At 44.3% G+C, this 19784-nt stretch overlaps 1 protein-coding gene across 2 annotated transcripts in view; it reads left to right on the forward strand.

Moving 5' to 3' along the window:
• Nucleotides 1-19784, forward strand: part of fam171a1 (family with sequence similarity 171 member A1) — a 182629-nt gene that overhangs the window by 104369 nt on the left and 58476 nt on the right. For both annotated transcript variants that reach the window (XM_048562980.2, XM_048562987.2), the window contains exon 2: nucleotides 15745-15972. In XM_048562980.2, the coding sequence (XP_048418937.1) occupies nucleotides 15745-15972 (228 nt within the window). The remainder of the gene's footprint in view (nucleotides 1-15744; nucleotides 15973-19784) is intronic.

Below are 19784 nucleotides of genomic sequence, written 5' to 3' on the forward strand. Positions count from 1 at the left end.
CATTCAGAAGGGATGATTGTTTGGATAAGAATAATGTGCAAAAATATAGGGGAAAAACAGGAGATTTGCACCAGGTAATGAAGCTTATTTAACGAGCTGGTGCAGGAATGACTGGCTGAATGGCCTCTTTCTGCACTCTAAAACTTCAGTGATTGTGTGATACAGAGGAAAGTTAATAAAGTTCTATTGTTTATTATATGTGGAATTGAATACAAAAGTAAGGAAGTTATGTTCTAGTTATACAGAGCACTGTTGAGATGATACCTGGAGTACTATTTACAGTACTGGTCACCTTATTCAAGGACGATGTAAATATGCTGGATGTGCCTCAACGAACATTAACCACATAATAACTGGAATGGGTATGTTGTCTTATTTGGAGAGGTAGCATAGACCTGGTTTTTATCTGCTGATGTTTAAAAGAATAAGAGGTAACTTGATTGAAATGTAATAAGATCCTGAGGGCTGTTGACGGTATTGATTTGGAGAGGATGTTTCATCTTGTGGGGGAATCTAGAACAAATGGTCACCATTTAAAAATCAGCAATCATCCATTTAGCACAAAGAAGAGCCGATTTCCGCACCTACCTCCCCCCCACCACTGCCTCCCAGGAAGGCCATCGATCTTTGAGATTCTCTTCCTGAAATGTTGTTGGAAACAGGGTCTTTGAATATTTTGAAGACAGAGGTAAATAGATTCTTGGTATGTAGAAGGTTATCAGGAGGTAAGTGAGAATGCAGATTTCAGAGAACTGCCAGAGCAGCCATCACTTACTAAGTGGTGAAGCAGGCTCAAAAGGTCAAATAACCCACTGCTCCTTGTCAGTATGTTTGTAACTTGCTCATTGAACTATTGAGTGTTTACTTTGAACATAGAACGTAGAACAGTACAGGCCCTTTGGCCCACGATGTTGTGCCAACCTATTATCCTACTAAGATCTACTTATTCTATTTGAATAAGTATATCGAATTCAGTATAGGTTAATATGTCTAATTCTTGCATAAAAGTGCTTTGATTTAATTATGTGCTACCACTTCATACTAAATTAAATAAATACTGCTATTGACTCTTCAAGGTTAAACATACTATTACATTTCCTCAGGATACAGAATAGGACAATTGGGTTTAACCGACGATTGGAAGACTCTTTTATTCTTGTGTTCATTTGTACAGTGGTTGTAATTTTGCTAATCACTGCAGGGTTGAAGGTTAATTGCACTGCACTTTCAGATGATTGTTGATCTCTTGTATTACATTTATGGACCAACATGATATTGCACTGAAAATACTTACATGACCCTAACTATTGACATTAATTTTATCCAAATGATTGATTGAAAGAGTTAAAGATTTTATTCTCCTGTGTGAGCCTGTAACAATGACAGATTTGAAAGCCCCATGGATTACCACATTTCTTATATCTTTACAGATGATTTTGCTTTTGGTGCATGGATATATTATGCCACTACAGATTTTCCCCTTTTCAAATGCAAGCTTGAGACCAGCCAGAGAATGCATTAAGTATTGCCTCTGACGTATCAAATTAGGGCAAGAGTCATCACAGGTCGTTTGTAGCTGTTTTTTGGCAATTGTTAAAACAGGCTTTCCTCCCATCGCCCTCATGAGAATGATGTGTGCCACAGGTGGAGAGGGAGGATTTTATAAAGAGGGAGGCAAAATTGAAATTATTTCCAAGCCCAGAGGCACAGAAGCCACCTGTGATACCCTATTGAAGCTCTAAATATTATCAACGGTCACAGATGGGGGATCAAACCAAGGGTATTCCTGTTGTTATAAGCTCACTGCCAAGGCAGCTGGTGTATTTATGAACCAAACCATTGGGGAAAAATTTTGTTTACGCATTTTATTCCTATTCTGGTTATGTCAACATTATGCCCAGTTAAAGCAATTGTTTTTGGTTCAATGTGATTCATCAGGTAGAGCTCTGCAAGTCTGTTCTGAAATGCATACAGTACACTGGATATTGATGGCTGGTAAATATTGTAATGGTGATGAACTCTCTTCATTTTGTAGAAACTGTTTGCTGAAAAAATAATGGTGGACACAGCTCTGAAAGAATTCGCACAGCCCATTGTGTCTGTGCTGGCCAGTAAAGCTCAATTCAGTCTTATCCCACATTCCAGCTCTTAATCTATAATGCTGTAAATTTCTTTCCAATATTCTGAATTACAAAGACAACAATCCCAGCCGAACCAATCATTCTTCTTAGTCACAATTCTCTATCACTAGTGACTTTATTGTATTCTCTCTCTAGCGTGATCACCTCTTTCCTGTAACATGGTGACCAAACTGTACAGTGTGGTACAACTAGTAATCTATTATTCTAGCATATCTTCCCTAACACTGGAGGTAGAATGGTAGTTTTAATGGCAAGTCCAGGTGGGTAGGCAGCATTAAATGGAATCTGGACCTTACTGGCGAGGGCCAAGAGAAAGATGTGAAAGGATGGCCAGTGAGAGAGACGCTCCTCTCTCCATCCCTCATTTCCTGCCTGTCCCCATCAGATTGACCAGCTAACATCCCTTAGCCCCTTCCCACCAAAAAGTTGCATCTGGTTGGGAAGTGGCCAGTAAGTGCCATTAATTGACCTTGGCCTTTCCTAGCTGTCAGTAAACTTGGAAGGCAGACAGGAAAGGTGTGGGAAGACCATCAGCGGAGTTTTGCCGACCACCCTGCCTGCAAATCTCACCGACTGGAGTCTGTAAAACTCTACCCAAAGTCTCTGCTAATACTGAAACATTCATTTTTTTTCCTTTAAGTTCACTCGTGGGACATGGGCATTGCTGGTTAGACCAAGATTTAATACATGTTCCTAGTTGCCCTTGAAATTGTGGCAGTGAGCTGCCTTCTTGGGCCACTGTAGGTAGAGCTAGGATGCTGTTAAGGAAGGAATTCCAACACTGTCACAGCGAGAGAGAAGGAACAGCGATATATTTCCAAATCAAGAAAGTTGGTGGGTTAGAGGGGATATTTCCAGGTGGTGGTCTTCCCATGTATCTGTTGCCGTTGTCCTAGTACATGATAGCGGCCGTGGGTTTAGAAGGTGTGCTGTTAGGGCCTTACGTGAATTTCTGCAATGCATATGGCAGATTTTACACACTCCTGTTACTAAATGTTGATGATTGAGGGAATAAATATTTGTGAATGTGGTGCCAATGAAGGGGGCTGCTTTGTCTCATTAGTCATTCCTGACAGACTACCTTTACCTTTATAGATTTCACCTGTTACTTTTAAGCATCTATACACACTGTCAAGGTTTCTTTGTTCCTTTAAACTTCTCAGGTTCCTGCCATTTATTATGTTTTCCTTTTTCTTGTTTGCCTCTTTATAATTGCATCACCACACACTTATCCTGATTGAATTCCATTTGCTACTTTTCTGCCCACCTCACCACTCCATTGATACCTTTCGGAAGTCTGTACTTGTCTTCCTCCTTATCAATCTCATTGACAATTTTAATTTTAATCGACAGCCCTCTGAATCATGGAAGACCACTGAAAGCTGCCTTCCACTCTCTAACTCATGTTGACCATTACCCTTTTCATCCTGTGAAGCAGCATCTCAGGAGCACAAAAGCTGACGTTTTGGGCCTAGACCCTTCATCAGAGAGGGGGATGGGGTGAGGGTTCTGGAATAAATAGGGAGAGAAGGGGAGGCGGACCAAAGATGGAGAGAAAAGAAGATAGGTGGAGAGAGTATAGGTGGGGAGGTAGGGAGGGGATAGGTCAGTCCAGGGAAGACGGACAGGTCAAGGAGGTGGGATCAGGTTAGTAGGTAGATGGGGGTGTGGCTTGGGGTGGGAGGAAGGGATGGGTGAGAGGAAGAACAGGTTAGGGAGGCAGAGACAGGTTGGACTGGTTTTGGGATGCAGTGGATGGAGGGGAAGAGCTGGGCTGGTTGTGTGGTGCAGTGGGGGGAGGGGACGAACTGGGCTGGTTGAGGGATGCAGTTGGGGAAGGGGAGATTTTGAAACTGGTGAAGTCCACATTGATACCATTAGGCTGCAGGGTTCCCAGGCGGAATATGAGTTGCTGTTCCTGCAACCTTCGGGTGGCATCATTGTGGCACTGCAGGAGGCCCATGATGGACTTGTCATCTAAAGAATGGGAAGGGGAGTGGAAATGGTTTGCGACTGGGAGGTGCAGTAGTTTGTTGCGAACTGAACGGAGGTGTTCTGCAAAGCAGTCTCCAAGCCTCCACTTGGTTTCCCCAATGTAGAGGAAGCCACACTGGGTACAGTGGATGCAGTATACCACGTTGGCAGATGTGCAGGTGAACCTCTGCTTAATGTGGAATGTCATCTTGGGGCCTGGGATGGGGGTGAGGGAGGAGGTGTGGGGGCAAGTGTAGCATTTCCTGCGGTTGCAGGGGAAGGTGCCGGGTGTGGTGGGTTGGAGGGCAGTGTGGAGCAAACAAGGGAGTCACGGAGAGAGTGGTCTCTCCGGAAAGCAGACAGGGATGGGGATGGAAAAATGTCTTGGGTGGTGGGGTCGGATTGCAGATGGCGGAAGTGTCAAAGGATGATGCGTTGTATCCGGAGGTTGGTGGGGTGGTGTGTGAGAACGAGGGGGATCCTCTTAGGGCGGTTGTGGCGGGGGCGGGGTGTGAGGGACATGTTGCGGGAAATACGGGAGACGCAGTCGAGGGCGTTCTCGATCACTGTGGGGGGAAAGTTGCGGTCCTGGAAGAACTTGGACACCTGGGATGTGCAGGAGTGGAATGTCTTATCATGGGAGCAGATGCGGCGAAGGCGGAGGAATTGGGAACAGGGGATGGAATTTTTGCAGGAGGGTGGGTGGGAGGAGGTGTACTCTAGGTAGCTGTGGGAGTCAGTGGGCTTGAAATGGACATCAGTTACAAGCTGGTTGCCTGAGATGGAGACTGAGAGGTCCAGGAAGGTGAGGGATGTGCTGAAGATGGCCCAGGTGAACTGAAGGTTGGGGTGGAAGGTGTTGGTGAAGTGGATGAACTGTTCGAGCTCCTCTGGGGAGCAAGAGGCGGCGCCGATACAGTCATCAATGTACCGGAGGAAGAGGTGGGGTTTAGGGTCTGTGTAGGTGCGGAAGAGGGACTGTTCCACGTAACCTACAAAGAGGCAGGCATAGCTGGGGCCCATGCGGGTGCCCATGGCCACCCCCTTAGTCTGCAGGAAGTGGGAGGAGTCAAAAGAGAAGTTGTTGAGTGTGAGGACGAGCTCGGCTAGGCGGATGAGGGTGTTGGTGGAGGGGGACTGGTCGGGCCTGCGGGACATTGATGACTGTATCGGCGCCGCCTCTTGCTCCCCAGAGGAGCTCGAACAGTTCATCCACTTCACCAACACCTTCCACCCCAACCTTCAGTTCACCTGGGCCATCTCCAGCACATCCCTCACCTTCCTGGACCTCTCAGTCTCCATCTCAAGCAACCAGCTTGTAACTGATGTCCATTTCAAGCCCACCGACTCCCACAGCTACCTAGAGTACACCTCCTCCCACCCACCCTCCTGCAAAAATTCCATCCCCTATTCCCAATTCCTCCGCCTCCGCCACATCTGCTCCCACGATAAGACATTCCACTCCCGCACATCCCAGATGTCCAAGTTCTTCCAGGACCGCAACTTTCCCCCCACAGTGATCGAGAACTCCCTCGACCGCGTCTCCCGTATTTCCCGCAACATGTCCCTCGCACCCCGCCCCCACCACAACCGCCCAAAGAGGATCCCCCTCGTTCTCACACACCACCCCACCAACCTCCGGATACAACGCATCATCCTCCGACACTTCCGCCATCTACAATCCGACCCCACCACCCAAGACATTTTTCCATCTCCACCCCTGTCTGCTTTCCAGAGAGACCACTCTCTCCGTGACTCCCTTGTTCACTCCACACTGCCCTCCAACCCACCACACCCGGCACCTTCCCCTGCAACCGCAGGAAATGCTACACTTGCCCCCACACCTCCCCCCTCACCCCCATCCCAGGCCCCAAGATGACACTCCACATTAAGCAGAGGTTCACCTGCACATCTGCCAACGTGGTATACTGCATCCACTGTACCCGGTGTGGCTTCCTCTACATTGGGGAAACCAAGCGGAGGCTTGGAGACCGCTTTGCAGAACACCTCCGCTCAGTTCGCAACAAACTACTGCACCTCCCAGTCGCAAACCATTTCCACTCCCCTTCCCATTCTTTAGATGACAAGTCCATCATGGGCCTCCTGCAGTGCCACAATGATGCCACCCGAAGGTTGCAGGAACAGCAACTCGTATTCCGCCTGGGAACCCTGCAGCCCAATGGTATCAATGTGGACTTCACCAGTTTCAAAATCTCCCCTTCCCCTACTGCATCCCTAAACCAGCCCAGTTCGTCCCCTCCCTCCACTGCACCACACAACCAGCCCAGCTCTTCCCCCCCCCCCTCCACCCACTGCATCCCAAAACCAGTCCAACCTGTCTCTGCCTCCCTAACCTGTTCTTCCTCTCACCCATCCCTTCCTCCCACCCCAAGCCACACCCCCATCTACCAACTAACCTGATCCCACCTCCTTGACCTGTCCGTCTTCCCTGGACTGACCTATCCCCTCCCTACCTCCCCACCTATACTCTCTCCACCTATCTTCTTTTCTCTCCATCTTTGGTCCGCCTCCCCCTCTCTCCCTATTTATTCCAGAACCCTCACCCCATCCTCTGATGAAGGGTGTAGGCCCGAAACGTCAGCTTTTGTGCTCCTGAGATGCTGCTTGGCCTGCTGTGTTCATCCAGCCTCACATTTTGTTGTCTTGGATTCTCCAGCATCTGCAGTTCCCATTATCTCTCATACCCTTTTCATCCTGTCGCTGAGCTAATTTTGGATTGTGTTTGCAACTTCCCTTCAGTCTCATGACCTTTTAATTTTCTGAACATTTGGGACTTTGTCAAAAATCTTGCAAAAATGGATGCAGACTGTATCATCGGCCCTTTTTGTTACTCATTAAAAATAATCCAACAAAATTAACTGAGACTTCTCTTAACATAGTCTCAATGACTCTCCTGTTTTGATCTGCAATTTTATTTTTTTTTATTTATCCTGTTTCTCAAAACTTTTTCTAATAATTTATCAATCATCAATGTTAGGCTGACTGACCCTGTAATTACTCAGGATATCCTTTCTTCCCTTATTAAACAATAGCATAGTGTTGTCAGTTCACCAGTTCTCTAATACCATGCCAGTTGTCAGAAGGAATTGGAAAATAATGACCAGTGCCTCCTTCCTTGCTGGGGTAGAAGTTGTGGCTGAATTTAAAAAAAAACTTTGGCAAACTTTTGTTGCTTGATCTGATATGATTTATTGTAGTCACGTGTATCTACGTACAGTGAAAAGCTGTGTTTTGCAAGCAGTACAGGCAGATATAGTAAGATAAAGACAAGCAGGTCATAGACAGAGCAAACATACAGGTTACATTGAACAAGAGATGCATTCAGCAAGATCAACATTATTTGAAGTTAGAGAATCCATTTGGCAGCCTAATAACAGCAGGGAAGGAGCTGTTCTTGAACCTATTGGTGCGTGTGTTCAAGCTTCTGTATCTTCTGCTTCATTGAAGTGCAACCTTTTCAGCTGATTGTCTTGCTCATTCCTGCAAAGTCGGAATATTCTGCCATCCAGTTGCAATAACTTGTTTCCTAAACTTGCATTCTTTTCGAAACCTGGCTGGGCATTAGTAGGTCATGATTTTTTTTTGTGCAACACTGCACCTTCAGAGTCTGAACCGTAATGACTGTTTCCTCACTGTTGGTTTTCCTTTGCTCAGTGTTTCTCTGCAGGCCATCCCTTTGTTCTGGTGGCAATCTGTCATCTTGCAGCTCCTATTACAGTTCCTACTTTGTAGTTTATGATAATTAACCTTTTGTGTTGCTATGGCTATAACACCCCCACTCCCTTGGGTATAATCTGATCTTGAATTGAAAAGGGTGAGTTGAGTGTAGCCACCCTGATTATGTTGCACGTGTTGTCCAAGGGGCCTTTTTCATTCACACTTCCGTGTTCCAAGACCATACTGTGTTGCCATGGTTACACTATTTTCATCTGCAAATGTTGCTGAAATCTACTTTCAGATATTGAATAGATGAGAATGAAAAAGTGGATGGACAGTTAAAATTTATGAATGACATTTAATTGTCAAGTCTACAGGTCGTATTTTTCCTCATGTAGCAATCTGTACAAGTTTTCTACTTGTGTAGGGAGTGGTTTGGCAGAGCCAAACAAAACAAAGGAGTTTGGCTGCAGGAAGCTGACGACATGACTGAAAAGAACTTTCATTTAAAGGAGTAGGGGAGGTGGGGGCGTGAGGTGAAAGTCGTTTGGGAAGAAGGCAAAACAGTGTTAGATATCCCGAACTGCAGCCTCCTGCTGACCAGGCCACCTTTCTCTACTAGTCTAAATTAATTCCTGTTTCCTAATGCACCAAACTTAAGTTTCATCCTTAGATTATTAACACACTGGCTTGTCTCCTCACAAACCACAACACCAACACCCTGTTCTTCTACCTTTTCCATTCTGGTTTTCTCCCTGCAGCTCTTTGATTCTGGTCTTTTATGCATCTGCTCTGTCTTTCCCTAACTTTGTAAACAAAAGCTTTAGACAGCACTGGGCCTTCTCTCTGAGCGACCTTTGCTAAACTGTTCTGCTCTCCCCATCATGCCTTGTTTTGACTTGATTTGATTTATTATTGTCACATATAACTAGATACAGTGAAAAGTTCTGTTTCACATGCAGTACAGGAACATCGTACCATACGACATGCATTAGGGTAATAAACCTGAGCTAAGATTCAAAGTTACAGCAGTAGAAAATGTGTGCAAAGACTGAGATCAACATTAAATTTAAAATCTGAGAAGTCCATTCAGAAGTCTAATAACAGCAGGGAAGAAACTGTTCTTGAGTCTGTTGGAATGTGTTTAAGCTTTGGTATCTTCTGCCCAACGGAAGAGTTTGGAAGAGATTATAACCAGGGTGGGAGGTGGCTTTGATGATGTTGGCTGCCTTTCTGAAGCTGCAAGAAGTATAGATGAGTCAACGGATGGAAGGTTGGCTTGCTTGCTGGACTGTGCTGAGTTCACAACTTTCTGTACTTTCTTAAGATCCCAGGCAGTTGCCATGCAAAGTCATGATGTATCCCGATAGAATACTTTCTAGGTGTATCTAAAAATTGTCTTTTTGGACATGTAAAATTTCCTTGGCCTCTTGAGGAAGTGGGGGCATTGTTGTGCCTTCTTGACTGTAGCATCAATGTGGCTAAAAACAGCCTAGGTGTTTTTCTTTCAACTTACAATGATATTTATGAAATCTGATGGAAATGCCTGCATCTAGAAAACCAGAATAAACAAATCTAAGGCTGGTGGGCTCTTACTTTCACTAAGATATTCAACAATTCAAAGTTCATTTACTGGAGTGGCCTGGGATGCTGAACCTAAGGAAAATATCCAGTGTGAAAACCCCAGTTAACAACTCCAAGGCAAAGTAATTGAGTGCTGGTGCATTTCAGAATACTGAAGGCACAGATGGCTGAATTGCTGTTCTTTTTATTCATAAACGTTGCACTTAAGAACAAGAGTAAGCCATTTGGCCATTTAAGACTACTCCACCATTTGATAAGATCATGTTTGAGCAATGGAATTAATGAGGTATTCGTGTCTGGAGTTGTGATTGTGGAGAGGGAAAACAGGTTTTTTTTAACTTAAATATTAGCCCACATGGCGTGGCAGTAGTGGCTGAGCTAGCATTTATTACCTACCCTTAATTGTCCTGGAGACAGTAGAGGTGGGTTGCACCTTGAACTTTGCAGTATCCAGGGTGTAAGGGACAATCAATCAATGCGTGGCACTTACATGGTATGAATGTTACTTACCAGTTGTGAGTCCAAACCTCAATATTGTCTAGGTCTTGGTGCACATGGGTATGGACTGCTTCAGAATCTAAGCAGTCGCAAATCGCAAGAATGGCAATGGGTTTTTCTTAACTTTAAGAATGGTGAAGAGGTAATGTGGATTTGGCATGATTATTTGAGGTGAACAATGAGTAATGGCAGTGTCTATCAGGCTGTTTTTACACGAAGTGTGCACTAGTCTGTAATGTGAGACCTGAGACCACTGATCTGTCTGTTCAGACTAAAGGAGTGATTGAGTGTTGGAGACTTTTAGACCTTGGAGAGGAGGGCGGGGAATACAAAATCACGTACTGAATAGTGAAAGCTTTCATACCATTCTAAATATTAGTCAGAAGATAGAGAGATCATGAGGCTTCTGGGAAATTAGCTAGTTTACATCCAGAACCACACTAACTGCAAAATACCAGAAATGTCAGGTAAACTGGGGATGTGTACAGTAGCAGTCTTTGTAAACTTTGCTAAAATCTTCAATTACCAAAGGAGAGCAGATGGGAATATCTGTTGTGAAGCGTGAAAGAAAGCAGGTCGGTAAAAAGCGGAAAGCAAACACATTGGCGTTGCTGTAGGTTGCATTTATGCAGAGTGAATAATTATTCAGTGCCTTGCTTGTCTTATTGGATTTTCAGTCCCCTTCCCTTGAATCCTGCCAACTCATGCATTGTTTTGAACTTTTTCACAAAAACAAACAAATGCATCAAAATATTTAATGACATTCTCACGGTGAATGGTGAATAGTGACATGCCTCACTGCACCAGGGACCTGGGTTCTAATCCAGCTTTTGGGCAACTGTGTGTATGGAGTTTGCACAGTCTCTCTGTGTCTGCGTGGGTTTCCTTCGGGTGCTCTGGTTTTCTCCCACAATCCAAAGATGTGCAGATTCGGCGAATGGGCCATGCTAAATGCCCCATAGTGTCCAGGGATGTGCATGTTAGGTAGATTAGCCCAGGGGGGTGTAGGGACGCAGGGATGGGTCTGGATGGGACGCTGTTTGGAGGGGTAAAATGGACCCAATGGGCCAGATAGCCTGCATCCACACGGTAGCAATTGTATGCTACTGTAGAGGAATCCTGGAAATCTGACACAGATAAATCTAGCAGCTCATTTGTCATATTCACAAATTTGTGTCTTTGAATTTTGTGGACTTTCACTACTACCTATTTGGTGAACAGAAGAGAAAATTGATATCTGCTAGAATCAAGAATTTAATTTGAAACTAAAGTTGAACTTTGGTCTTTAAAGTTTTAGTCAAGTGGGACTGATTTGCTGTTTTGAGTCTGCACACTGGCAGCAACTACAATGGCTTGCTGGCATAGATCCCAAAGAAAAGTTTAACCATTTGGCTGAGGTTTGGCTTTATTCTGGGGTTTTGCTATGACTGATTTAGGGACCTTCTGTTCAGGATATGTCCTGATTGAAGCTTTGCAATTGTGTTCACTCATGTGGTGTTCCTCAAGCTCTGTCAGCCTGGCGAAGGTGTCCACTTCCATCAGAACACCCTGCAGTTTATATGCTCCACTTGCCGCATTTTCCAATGACAAAGCAAATTGCAGTGCCTGTGTGAGTTCAGTTAGGCTTCAGCTAGTAGGCACTTCTGCTTGCTTACATCGTTAATCCAACATACCAAGCATTCTGGCAGCATCTCATTAAGAGTTAAACTAAAGTCACATACTTCCGCCAGTCATCTTAATCTCATCAAAAATCCCGATACGGATTCCCCTGATTCTCAAATTACTGAGTACAACTGATTGCATCTCAGAATTAGAGGAAACTTGGGATTGTAATACTCCTTAAATAAATCTGACAACTCTTGAAAGATTTTAATATCTGGTGCTTCAGCGAATGGTAGGCTCCTGGTAATCAAAAAAGCAGCAGGTCCACAGGCTGCTAGGGGAATTACTCGTTGCTTTCTATCTGCCCCAATGTTGTTTGCCTAGAAGAAATAGCGCATTCTTTCCACATACTGGCAGGATCAAACAAATCAAATTTCCCCAAATAATGGCATGATGCCAGAAATGCTTGACCCAACTCAAAGATGACTGTTGTGAGTGAATTTTTTCAGGAGAATTCTTTTCTCCAATTGTTTCTGAAATAACTCCACAGAGGCCAGTATCCCGTCACCAAGTCACCTTTTGTTTACATGTGGAGAGCCCTTGACACTGATCGAGCTGTAAGTCAACAGGATGGTTGACATTCCTATTCTTATCTGTCAGTCAGAGCTCCCTGTCTGGATAAGGGTAACAGCCCCAATCAGGGATCTCATATTCTGTGAGGTCCACCTGGCTGACCTCGTTACAATGACTACACTGTTGATGGCAAATACTGTCTTATGAGTGCCTAGTTTGAAGCTGCTCAATCATTCTCAATCTCTTCCATTTTATCTGGGTGGTAGTAGAGGTATCATACAATGGAAGACAGAACCTTTGATTTGATTCCTTGCAGAGACAGTCATATCGTTGGTGAATGTATCTTCATCAGGAAGATTGACAACAACGAGGCCAAGCAGGTTTTTTCTTTATGTTGGTTCTCTCAATGTCTGCCGCAAACCCAGTCAGGCAATTATGTTCCTTGGGAATAAAAGCAGAATGTACTGCTCAATTTAAAGATCAACTCGGTGAACTCCAGTCAGTGTCCATTGAACTGCGTTCCCAATTTTTGTCTGGCTGTATGCACGTGTAAGGGGAGTTTCAGATGGGGATCAGCAGTAAAATGAGTTCTATGTTGACAGTTCACAGATTCTAGCAGCAGGTAAACAGCCATTTATTTGTGAGAGATAGTCAGTCTTGCTAAATACTGAAACCCAGCCAGTACTTTCTGTCAACCTGAGTCTGAAAAGACAGGTGAATGGGAAATTTTGTATACTTTGATAAAATGTTTAATTTTTATAACAACTCCAGGGACAGCAGGATTCTAGCATGCTCCCCCAGTGAGACATGACACGACAAGCCACTCATTGCATCACAGAGCGTGGCCACCTACTTGAGAGCCTTGCTACCTTCAATGCTTTTTTTGACGTAGTGCTCAACCTGGAAGAATATGGATTCAGCTGGAGGTGTTTTTTTTGTCTATGACCTTATCTCTTGAGGTCTCGAGTGAGTGCTGAAGATTCTCAGGGCTAGCTATGAGAATTCTCAATTCTCACTGACTATGTGCTATCACCTCTACATTTGTCCAGAGGTGCTGGTGGATGCTTCTGGACGCTGACGGAGAAGTTAAGTGAATATAATTCACTCAGTTATCCATGACTAATCCATGGAACTGCGCTCTCAATGTTTGCAATGTTAACCCTAACTCTTATCCTCTCAGATGTCAGTGAGGAAAGATTTGCAGGGTGACTATGATGGGCATGTCAACGTGATATTTAGCACCTAGTTTGATGCTGCGTGGTCAGTTCAATTTTCCTGTTTCTTTTGTTTGATACAACTGACATATTGGGCAATTTTGGAGCACAGTTAAAAGTCAGTCATATTGCTGTGGCTTTGGAATCACATCTAGGCCAAACCAAGCAGGGAAGAGCAATTTCCTTCCCCGATGTTAATCAGTGAATCATATGAGGTTTTTCCCACCAATTTCTGGTCACCGTTAGTAATGATAGGCTTTTGTTCCAACTTCCATGTAACCAACTGAATTTAAACTTTCCACCTGCTCCAGAGAAATTGGGACTCACAGCTGTGCATCATTTGCTTAAACCTTTAAATAGTCCGATAAAATCACCACCTTTCTACTGTACTGGATGCTGTGTTTCATTGCTATTCTTTTTAAGAAAATGTATCTGAATGTGCTGTCAAAAAAAATACTCGTATTTAACCCCTGTCCAGAATCTTAAAATTAGTTAAAGATCCCCTTATGGAACTACAGTCTGCTTAGTAAGCTGGATCTAGTTAATTCAGCAAGAAAGTATGGTGCTTATATTTTGGAATTTGATTTGAAATTTATCTCAGCTGACGAAGAAGATTTTTGTTTAACTCCTCATGGACGATGTGAAATCAATTTGAAAGCACTTTAAAATTGAGTTTGCCAAGTTGCATTTCACACAAGTGCATGTTGCAGTTTTACTATCTTATATTCCTGGTTGCTGATAATTGAATGTACACAGCACTAATGTTGTGCCCTGCATTACAACAACAACCACCCTTCAAAAATATTTATAAGACTGTGAAGCACCACAGAATACGCTGAGATTATAAAAGACATTACTAAATTTAATCTTTTGCTTTTTGCTTTGAACTGTTATTTTCTTATAAATGACTCCATAGCAACAATGGGTTAAAGTATGTATGTAAGGCATGGGATTTTACCTGGAATTGGGTCTATTCCATGTCCGACTTCTGTGAATATTGAGTGTTCTTTTGGGTGACCCATCAAGCAGAAGAGCCACACGTTTTTTAACAAATAAACAGGCACCTAAAAAGTTCTGTGAAACTTTAAATTTCAGATACCTTAGGAGATACACTTTTTTTTTCTGCGTGGCCCTTTTATTTTCAGAATGGCTTCTCGTATCCATTTTTAAAAATGTTCAGTAGAATCAGAAGTTCTTGTGCCAAGTCACAGATTTCCCACGGTGTGGACGAAGGCCATTTGGTCCATCAAATCCACACCAAACGTCTGAAGAGCATCCCACTTAACCTGCAGATCTTTGGACTGGGAGAAGGAAACTAGAGCACCCAGAGAAAACCCAGTCTGACACTGGGAGAGCTGCGCATATTCCACACAGTTGTCTGAGAGTGGAATTGAACTCAGATCTCTAGCACTGTGAAGCGGCATTGCTAACGACTGAGCCACCGTGCCACCCAGTGGAAGGGGAACTCACTGCTCCTAAGACAGAAATGCCAAGCCAGAAAGTGATTGTTTTCTCTGGAAAATGGATGCTGGCTATCTTCGTTCTACAAAGCGATTTCTTCGCAAAACGCAGTGCCACCTTTGGCTAACCTGAATAGTCTGAACGTGTGGGGAATATTAGGTCAGAGAGACACCTGCAATGTCGAGCAGCAGTAATCCTGAGTCAGTAAATGTTTTCAATGAGCCTTGCCCCATGACTGAAGTTGTAAAAGAACTTGATGCATTGCAGGCTGTCTTTCATTCATAATTTATGACTAACTGGGTTTTGCACGTACCTTTGTATATTTTACCAGTAGCGTCTCCAGGTTTTTTGGGAGTGACTCCTTATACAGACTTTACAGTGTGTGTGACAAAAGCACTTTTGATAAAAATGAATACTTCCCATGTTTTAGTGGAACGGAAGTTGCTTTCAATCTTTTTCCAACTTAAGTTATGAATCACAGGAATGTGGAAAATGGGCACTAAAAATAACTGCAAGAAAGATATGCCTGCAGAGTTCAATTTTAAGTCTGCTCAACTCCAGGCAATAAGACCAATGGCTTAAAAAAACATAACTGAGACAGAAAATAGACCTTGGTGCACTTGGAAACTGCAGTTGCAAATTGCAGTCTCTTGCACACTGCATAACATCTGTATTGCAGCATGGCTGAATAAACTGGTTGTCATTCCAAAAAATTAGCAGTAGATTGACAGAATGTAAAGAACAGGGAAATTGGTCTTTGAGTGTATTAATACTGTTTAATCTTTCTGCAAAGAAGGTCTATTATTGTCACAAATAGTGGTTTCATTATTGCAGTTTTTTTACATGAAGCACATTAATTACTGTCACCTTTGTTATGCTCTCTCTGAAAATCATAATAAGCACAAATAAGTTGTACATCTTAGAAGTAAAATTGGGTTGTTATTGTTTTGCAATGAAGATAAAAATAAGCTTTTATTGATCAGTAATTTCCTACCGTATCTCTATTGGTTTCTTTTCAGAGGTGACCTTAAAAGTCCATGTCAGTGATTCAAGTACACATCAGCCCTTGGGTAAAGCCTTCATTGAGATTTTCGCCAACCAGACCTCATTTGCCTCGGGATATTCAGAAGCCAATGGGGTAGCCTTCATCACGTTCCGCTATACCCTTGGAGTTCAGCTTCTCATTGCTGCATCAAAAAGTGGCTATGTCCCAAACTCTTCACCATGGCTAGCCACTAAACTGCCCTGTGAGTTTGATTTTCGTACTCTTTACGATTGCAAAAGTTCCTTATTTACGGGTTCTCCCCCACCTCCCCCTTTGTGAATGGGATAATGCTGAAGGGAAGGGACAGTACATTATTGCTTCTCACCTCATGCATGATATTGACACAAGCATTATAAAAAAATGAAGATTCCGTTTCTATACAGTGTTTAAATAACACCTTTATCCCTGGATAGGTTAGGTGGGATTTGGTTAGCTCAGTTGGCCAGATAGCTGGTTTGCAATGCAGAGTGATATCAACATTGCAGTCCTTGTGGTGTAGGTGCCCCCACAATGCTATTAAAGCGAAAATTCCAACATTTTGGCACTGGGGGAAGGACAATAAGTTTCCAAGTTATGGTGGTGAGTGGTTTGGAGGAGAACTTGTAGGAGGTAGTATTCCCATGTATCTGCTGCACTTTCCTTCTGGATAGTCATGTATTTGATTTGGAAAATGCTGTTGAAGGCATGTTGATAAATTTCTGAAGTGCATCTTGCAGATGGCACTCACTGTTGCTACTGATCATCAGTGGTGGATTGGATAAACGTTTTTGAATCTGGTGCCAGTCAAGTGGACTGTTTTTTGTCTGACCCGGTGTCAAGTACTTCACAGTGAGAGGTAGTGGGTTCGATGCCCACATTCTCCACTTTGGTTTATGGCAGCCCAGTGGCACGAAGGATAGCACTGTTGCCTCACAGCGTCAGAAACCCGGGTTTGATTCCAGCCTCAGACGACTGTCTGTGTGGAGTTTGCGCATTCTCCTTGTGTCTGCGGGGTTTGCTCTGAGTGCTCCGGTTTCCTCCCACAGTCCACAAGACATGCAGGGTTGGTGGATTGGCCATGCTAAATTGCCCACAGTGTCTAGTGTTGGAAATGCAGAGCATGGGGCAGGGGGTGGGTCTGGGTGGGATGCACTCTCGGGGGTCAGGACGGACTCAATGGGATGAATTGCCTGCTTCCACACTGTAGGGATTCTATGAAAGTGTATTCAGCATTGTTGGAGCTGCACCCGTCCAGGAAAGTGGGGACTATTCCATGATATTCCTGACCTGTGCCTTGTAGATAATGGCCAGGTTTTGGGGAGTCCAGCATTGAGCTAATTCTACAGGATACCTAGCCTCTGACTTGTGTTTGAAGCAACAGTATTTATATAACTAGTTCACTTTCTTGTTAATCATAACCTGTTGATAATCGGGAATTCACTCATGATAATGCCATTGAATATCAAGGGCCATGGTTGGAAATGGTCATTTCCTGGCACTTGTGCCGCATGAATCATCAATATGTCTTTTTAATCCTCTGCCTCCCGCTACATTGAAGTGAGGTCTTGATTTCCAAGGATGGTGTAGAAGGGGCTTTGGCACTGTGGCTTGCCCTGTGTATTTGAAGGACTTGGGCAGTCACCCCTTTGGGCCTAGAGGGCGTGGGCTGCTAAGAGTGTCCACCCCAGGTGATGGCACACCTTCCTCTACTTGTACTGCTACAGGCAATGGGATTACAGGCAACGAGGTGTGGAGGGCTGGATGCAGCTGGACTATGCCAAGAAGAAGCTTTTTTGGAGGTGGCAGGGACGTGCTTCTTTCACTCTCCTCTTGTCTTTGAGTGCCAGCGATCCATAGAACATAGAACATTACAGCACAGTACAGGCCCTTCGGCCCTCGATGTGGTGCTGACCCTGTCATACCGATCTCAAGCCCATCTAACCTACACTATTCCATGTACATCCATATGCTTGTCCAATGACGACTTAAATGTACCTAAAGTTGGCGAATCTACTACCGTTGCAGGCAAAGCGTTCCATTCCCTTACTACTCTCTGAGTAAAGAGACTACCTCTGACATCTGTCCTATATCTTTCATCCCTCAATTTAAAGCTATGCCCCCTTGTGCTCACCGTCACCATCCCAGGAAAAAGGCTCTCCCTATCCACCCTATCTAACCCTCTGATTATTTTATATGTTTCAATTAAGTCTCCTCTCAATCTTCTCTCTAACGAAAACAGCCTCAAGTCCCTCAGCCTTTCCTCGTAAGACCTTCCCTCCATACCAGGCAACATCCTAGTAAATCTCCTCTGCACCCTTTCCAAAGCTTCCACATCCTTCTTATAATGCGGTGACCAGAACTGTACACAATACTCCAAGTGCGGCCACACCAGAGTTTTGTACAGCTTCACCATAACCTCTTGGTTCCGGAACTCGATCCCTCTATTAATAAAAGTTAAAACACTGTATGCCTTCTTAACAGCCCTGTCAACCTGGGTGGCAACTTTCAAGGATCTGTGTACATGGACACCGAGATCTCTCTGCTCATCTACACTACTAAGAATCTTACCATTAGCCCTGTACTTTGCCTTCCAGTTACTCCTACCAAAGCGCATCACCTCACACTTGTCTGCATTAAACTCCATTTGCCACCTCTCAGTCCAGCTCTGCAGCTTATCTATGTCTCTCTGCAACCTACAGCATCCTTCGTCACTATCCACAACTCCACCGACCTTAGTGTCGTCTGCAAATTTACTAACCCATCCTTCTATGCCCTCATCCAGGTCATTTATCAAAATGACGAACAGCAGTGGACCCAACACCGACCCTTGCGGTACACCACTAGTAACTGGTCTCCAGGATGAACATTTCCCATCAACTACCACCCTTTGTCTTCTTTCAGCAAGCCAATTTCCGATCCTTTCCAATAGCCTTTCTGTGTGAGGGTAGAGGCACCTTGAGGGGCAGATCTGTGAGCGCCAACCTCTTCATAAGGTAGCTGGGCACAGCGCATGCCTGATAATGCAAGTGGGCAGGTCTTTCATTCCAGCTTACCAAGTGCCTCTGGCAAAACTGCCCGATGTTCCTGCTAGTTGACCAAGTCATTCATGGCCCAGAACAGATGTTAGCCTACTGTCCGATCCTGTGCAAGTGCCTGGTCTTTGGCAGTCCTCTGAGTGCCAGTGACATGGAGAGTTTCTTCCTTATCTATCTGTGGAGACATGTCAGGGACGCAGTCACCAGGTTCTGTTCAAGTCAAATCTAGAAAGAATACCCAATGACTGAAAGTCTCTGAACTTGGAGGGTGCACATGAATCCCTTGCCAGTCTATCCTCTCAGAGTTTACTGACATTTTCCACAGAAGTGCAGGTGGAGCTAAGGATTATTGGTGTTGGGTGTTCTGAGGAATGGTAACCGGACCTGAAACATTAACTCTGTTTTACCCTTCACAGAGGCTGCCAAATCTGCTGAGATTTTCCAGCAACTTTGTTTTTGTTCCTGATTTACAGCATCCGCAGTTCTTTTTTTATTACTGGTGTTGGTCTCTTTGTGGGGGCTTGCTGACTGCGATTAGTCCAGCCTGGGAAACAAGAGAGAATTTGTTGTGTCACATGCAGAAAAGCTTGTGCAGATGAAGAATGAGTTGGCGATGATGGCAATGGGAGAGCAGCATAGCACAAGCTATGCCTACCGTCTGCCCATTGAAGACTCCTTGCACGTTGGGGATAGTCATTCTCTTCTGTAATCGGATGTATTATTTTCTCCTTAAAATGAGTGCGGGGCCTGACATTTGCCACAGACAGACACATAAAACCCCTCTAGTCTTGGACATCTTGGCCCAGTTATGGTCTGGTTTCTCCTGCAGTGAAACAACGTGAGAGACTGAGTCGATGGAAGTGGATTGACAAGCAGTCAGTGGTTGATGCACGAGCCGGAGAGGTGGAAAGCTGAATGTTTAGGAAGCACGGAGCAATGGAAGTGTCAGTAGCTTGAGAGTGTGAGATGGGTGTGAACCCATGAGTGGTGCATGCAATAC

Source organism: Stegostoma tigrinum, chromosome 2 (genome assembly GCF_030684315.1).
Source record: "Stegostoma tigrinum isolate sSteTig4 chromosome 2, sSteTig4.hap1, whole genome shotgun sequence".
Taxonomy (NCBI): Eukaryota; Metazoa; Chordata; class Chondrichthyes; order Orectolobiformes; family Stegostomatidae; genus Stegostoma; species Stegostoma tigrinum.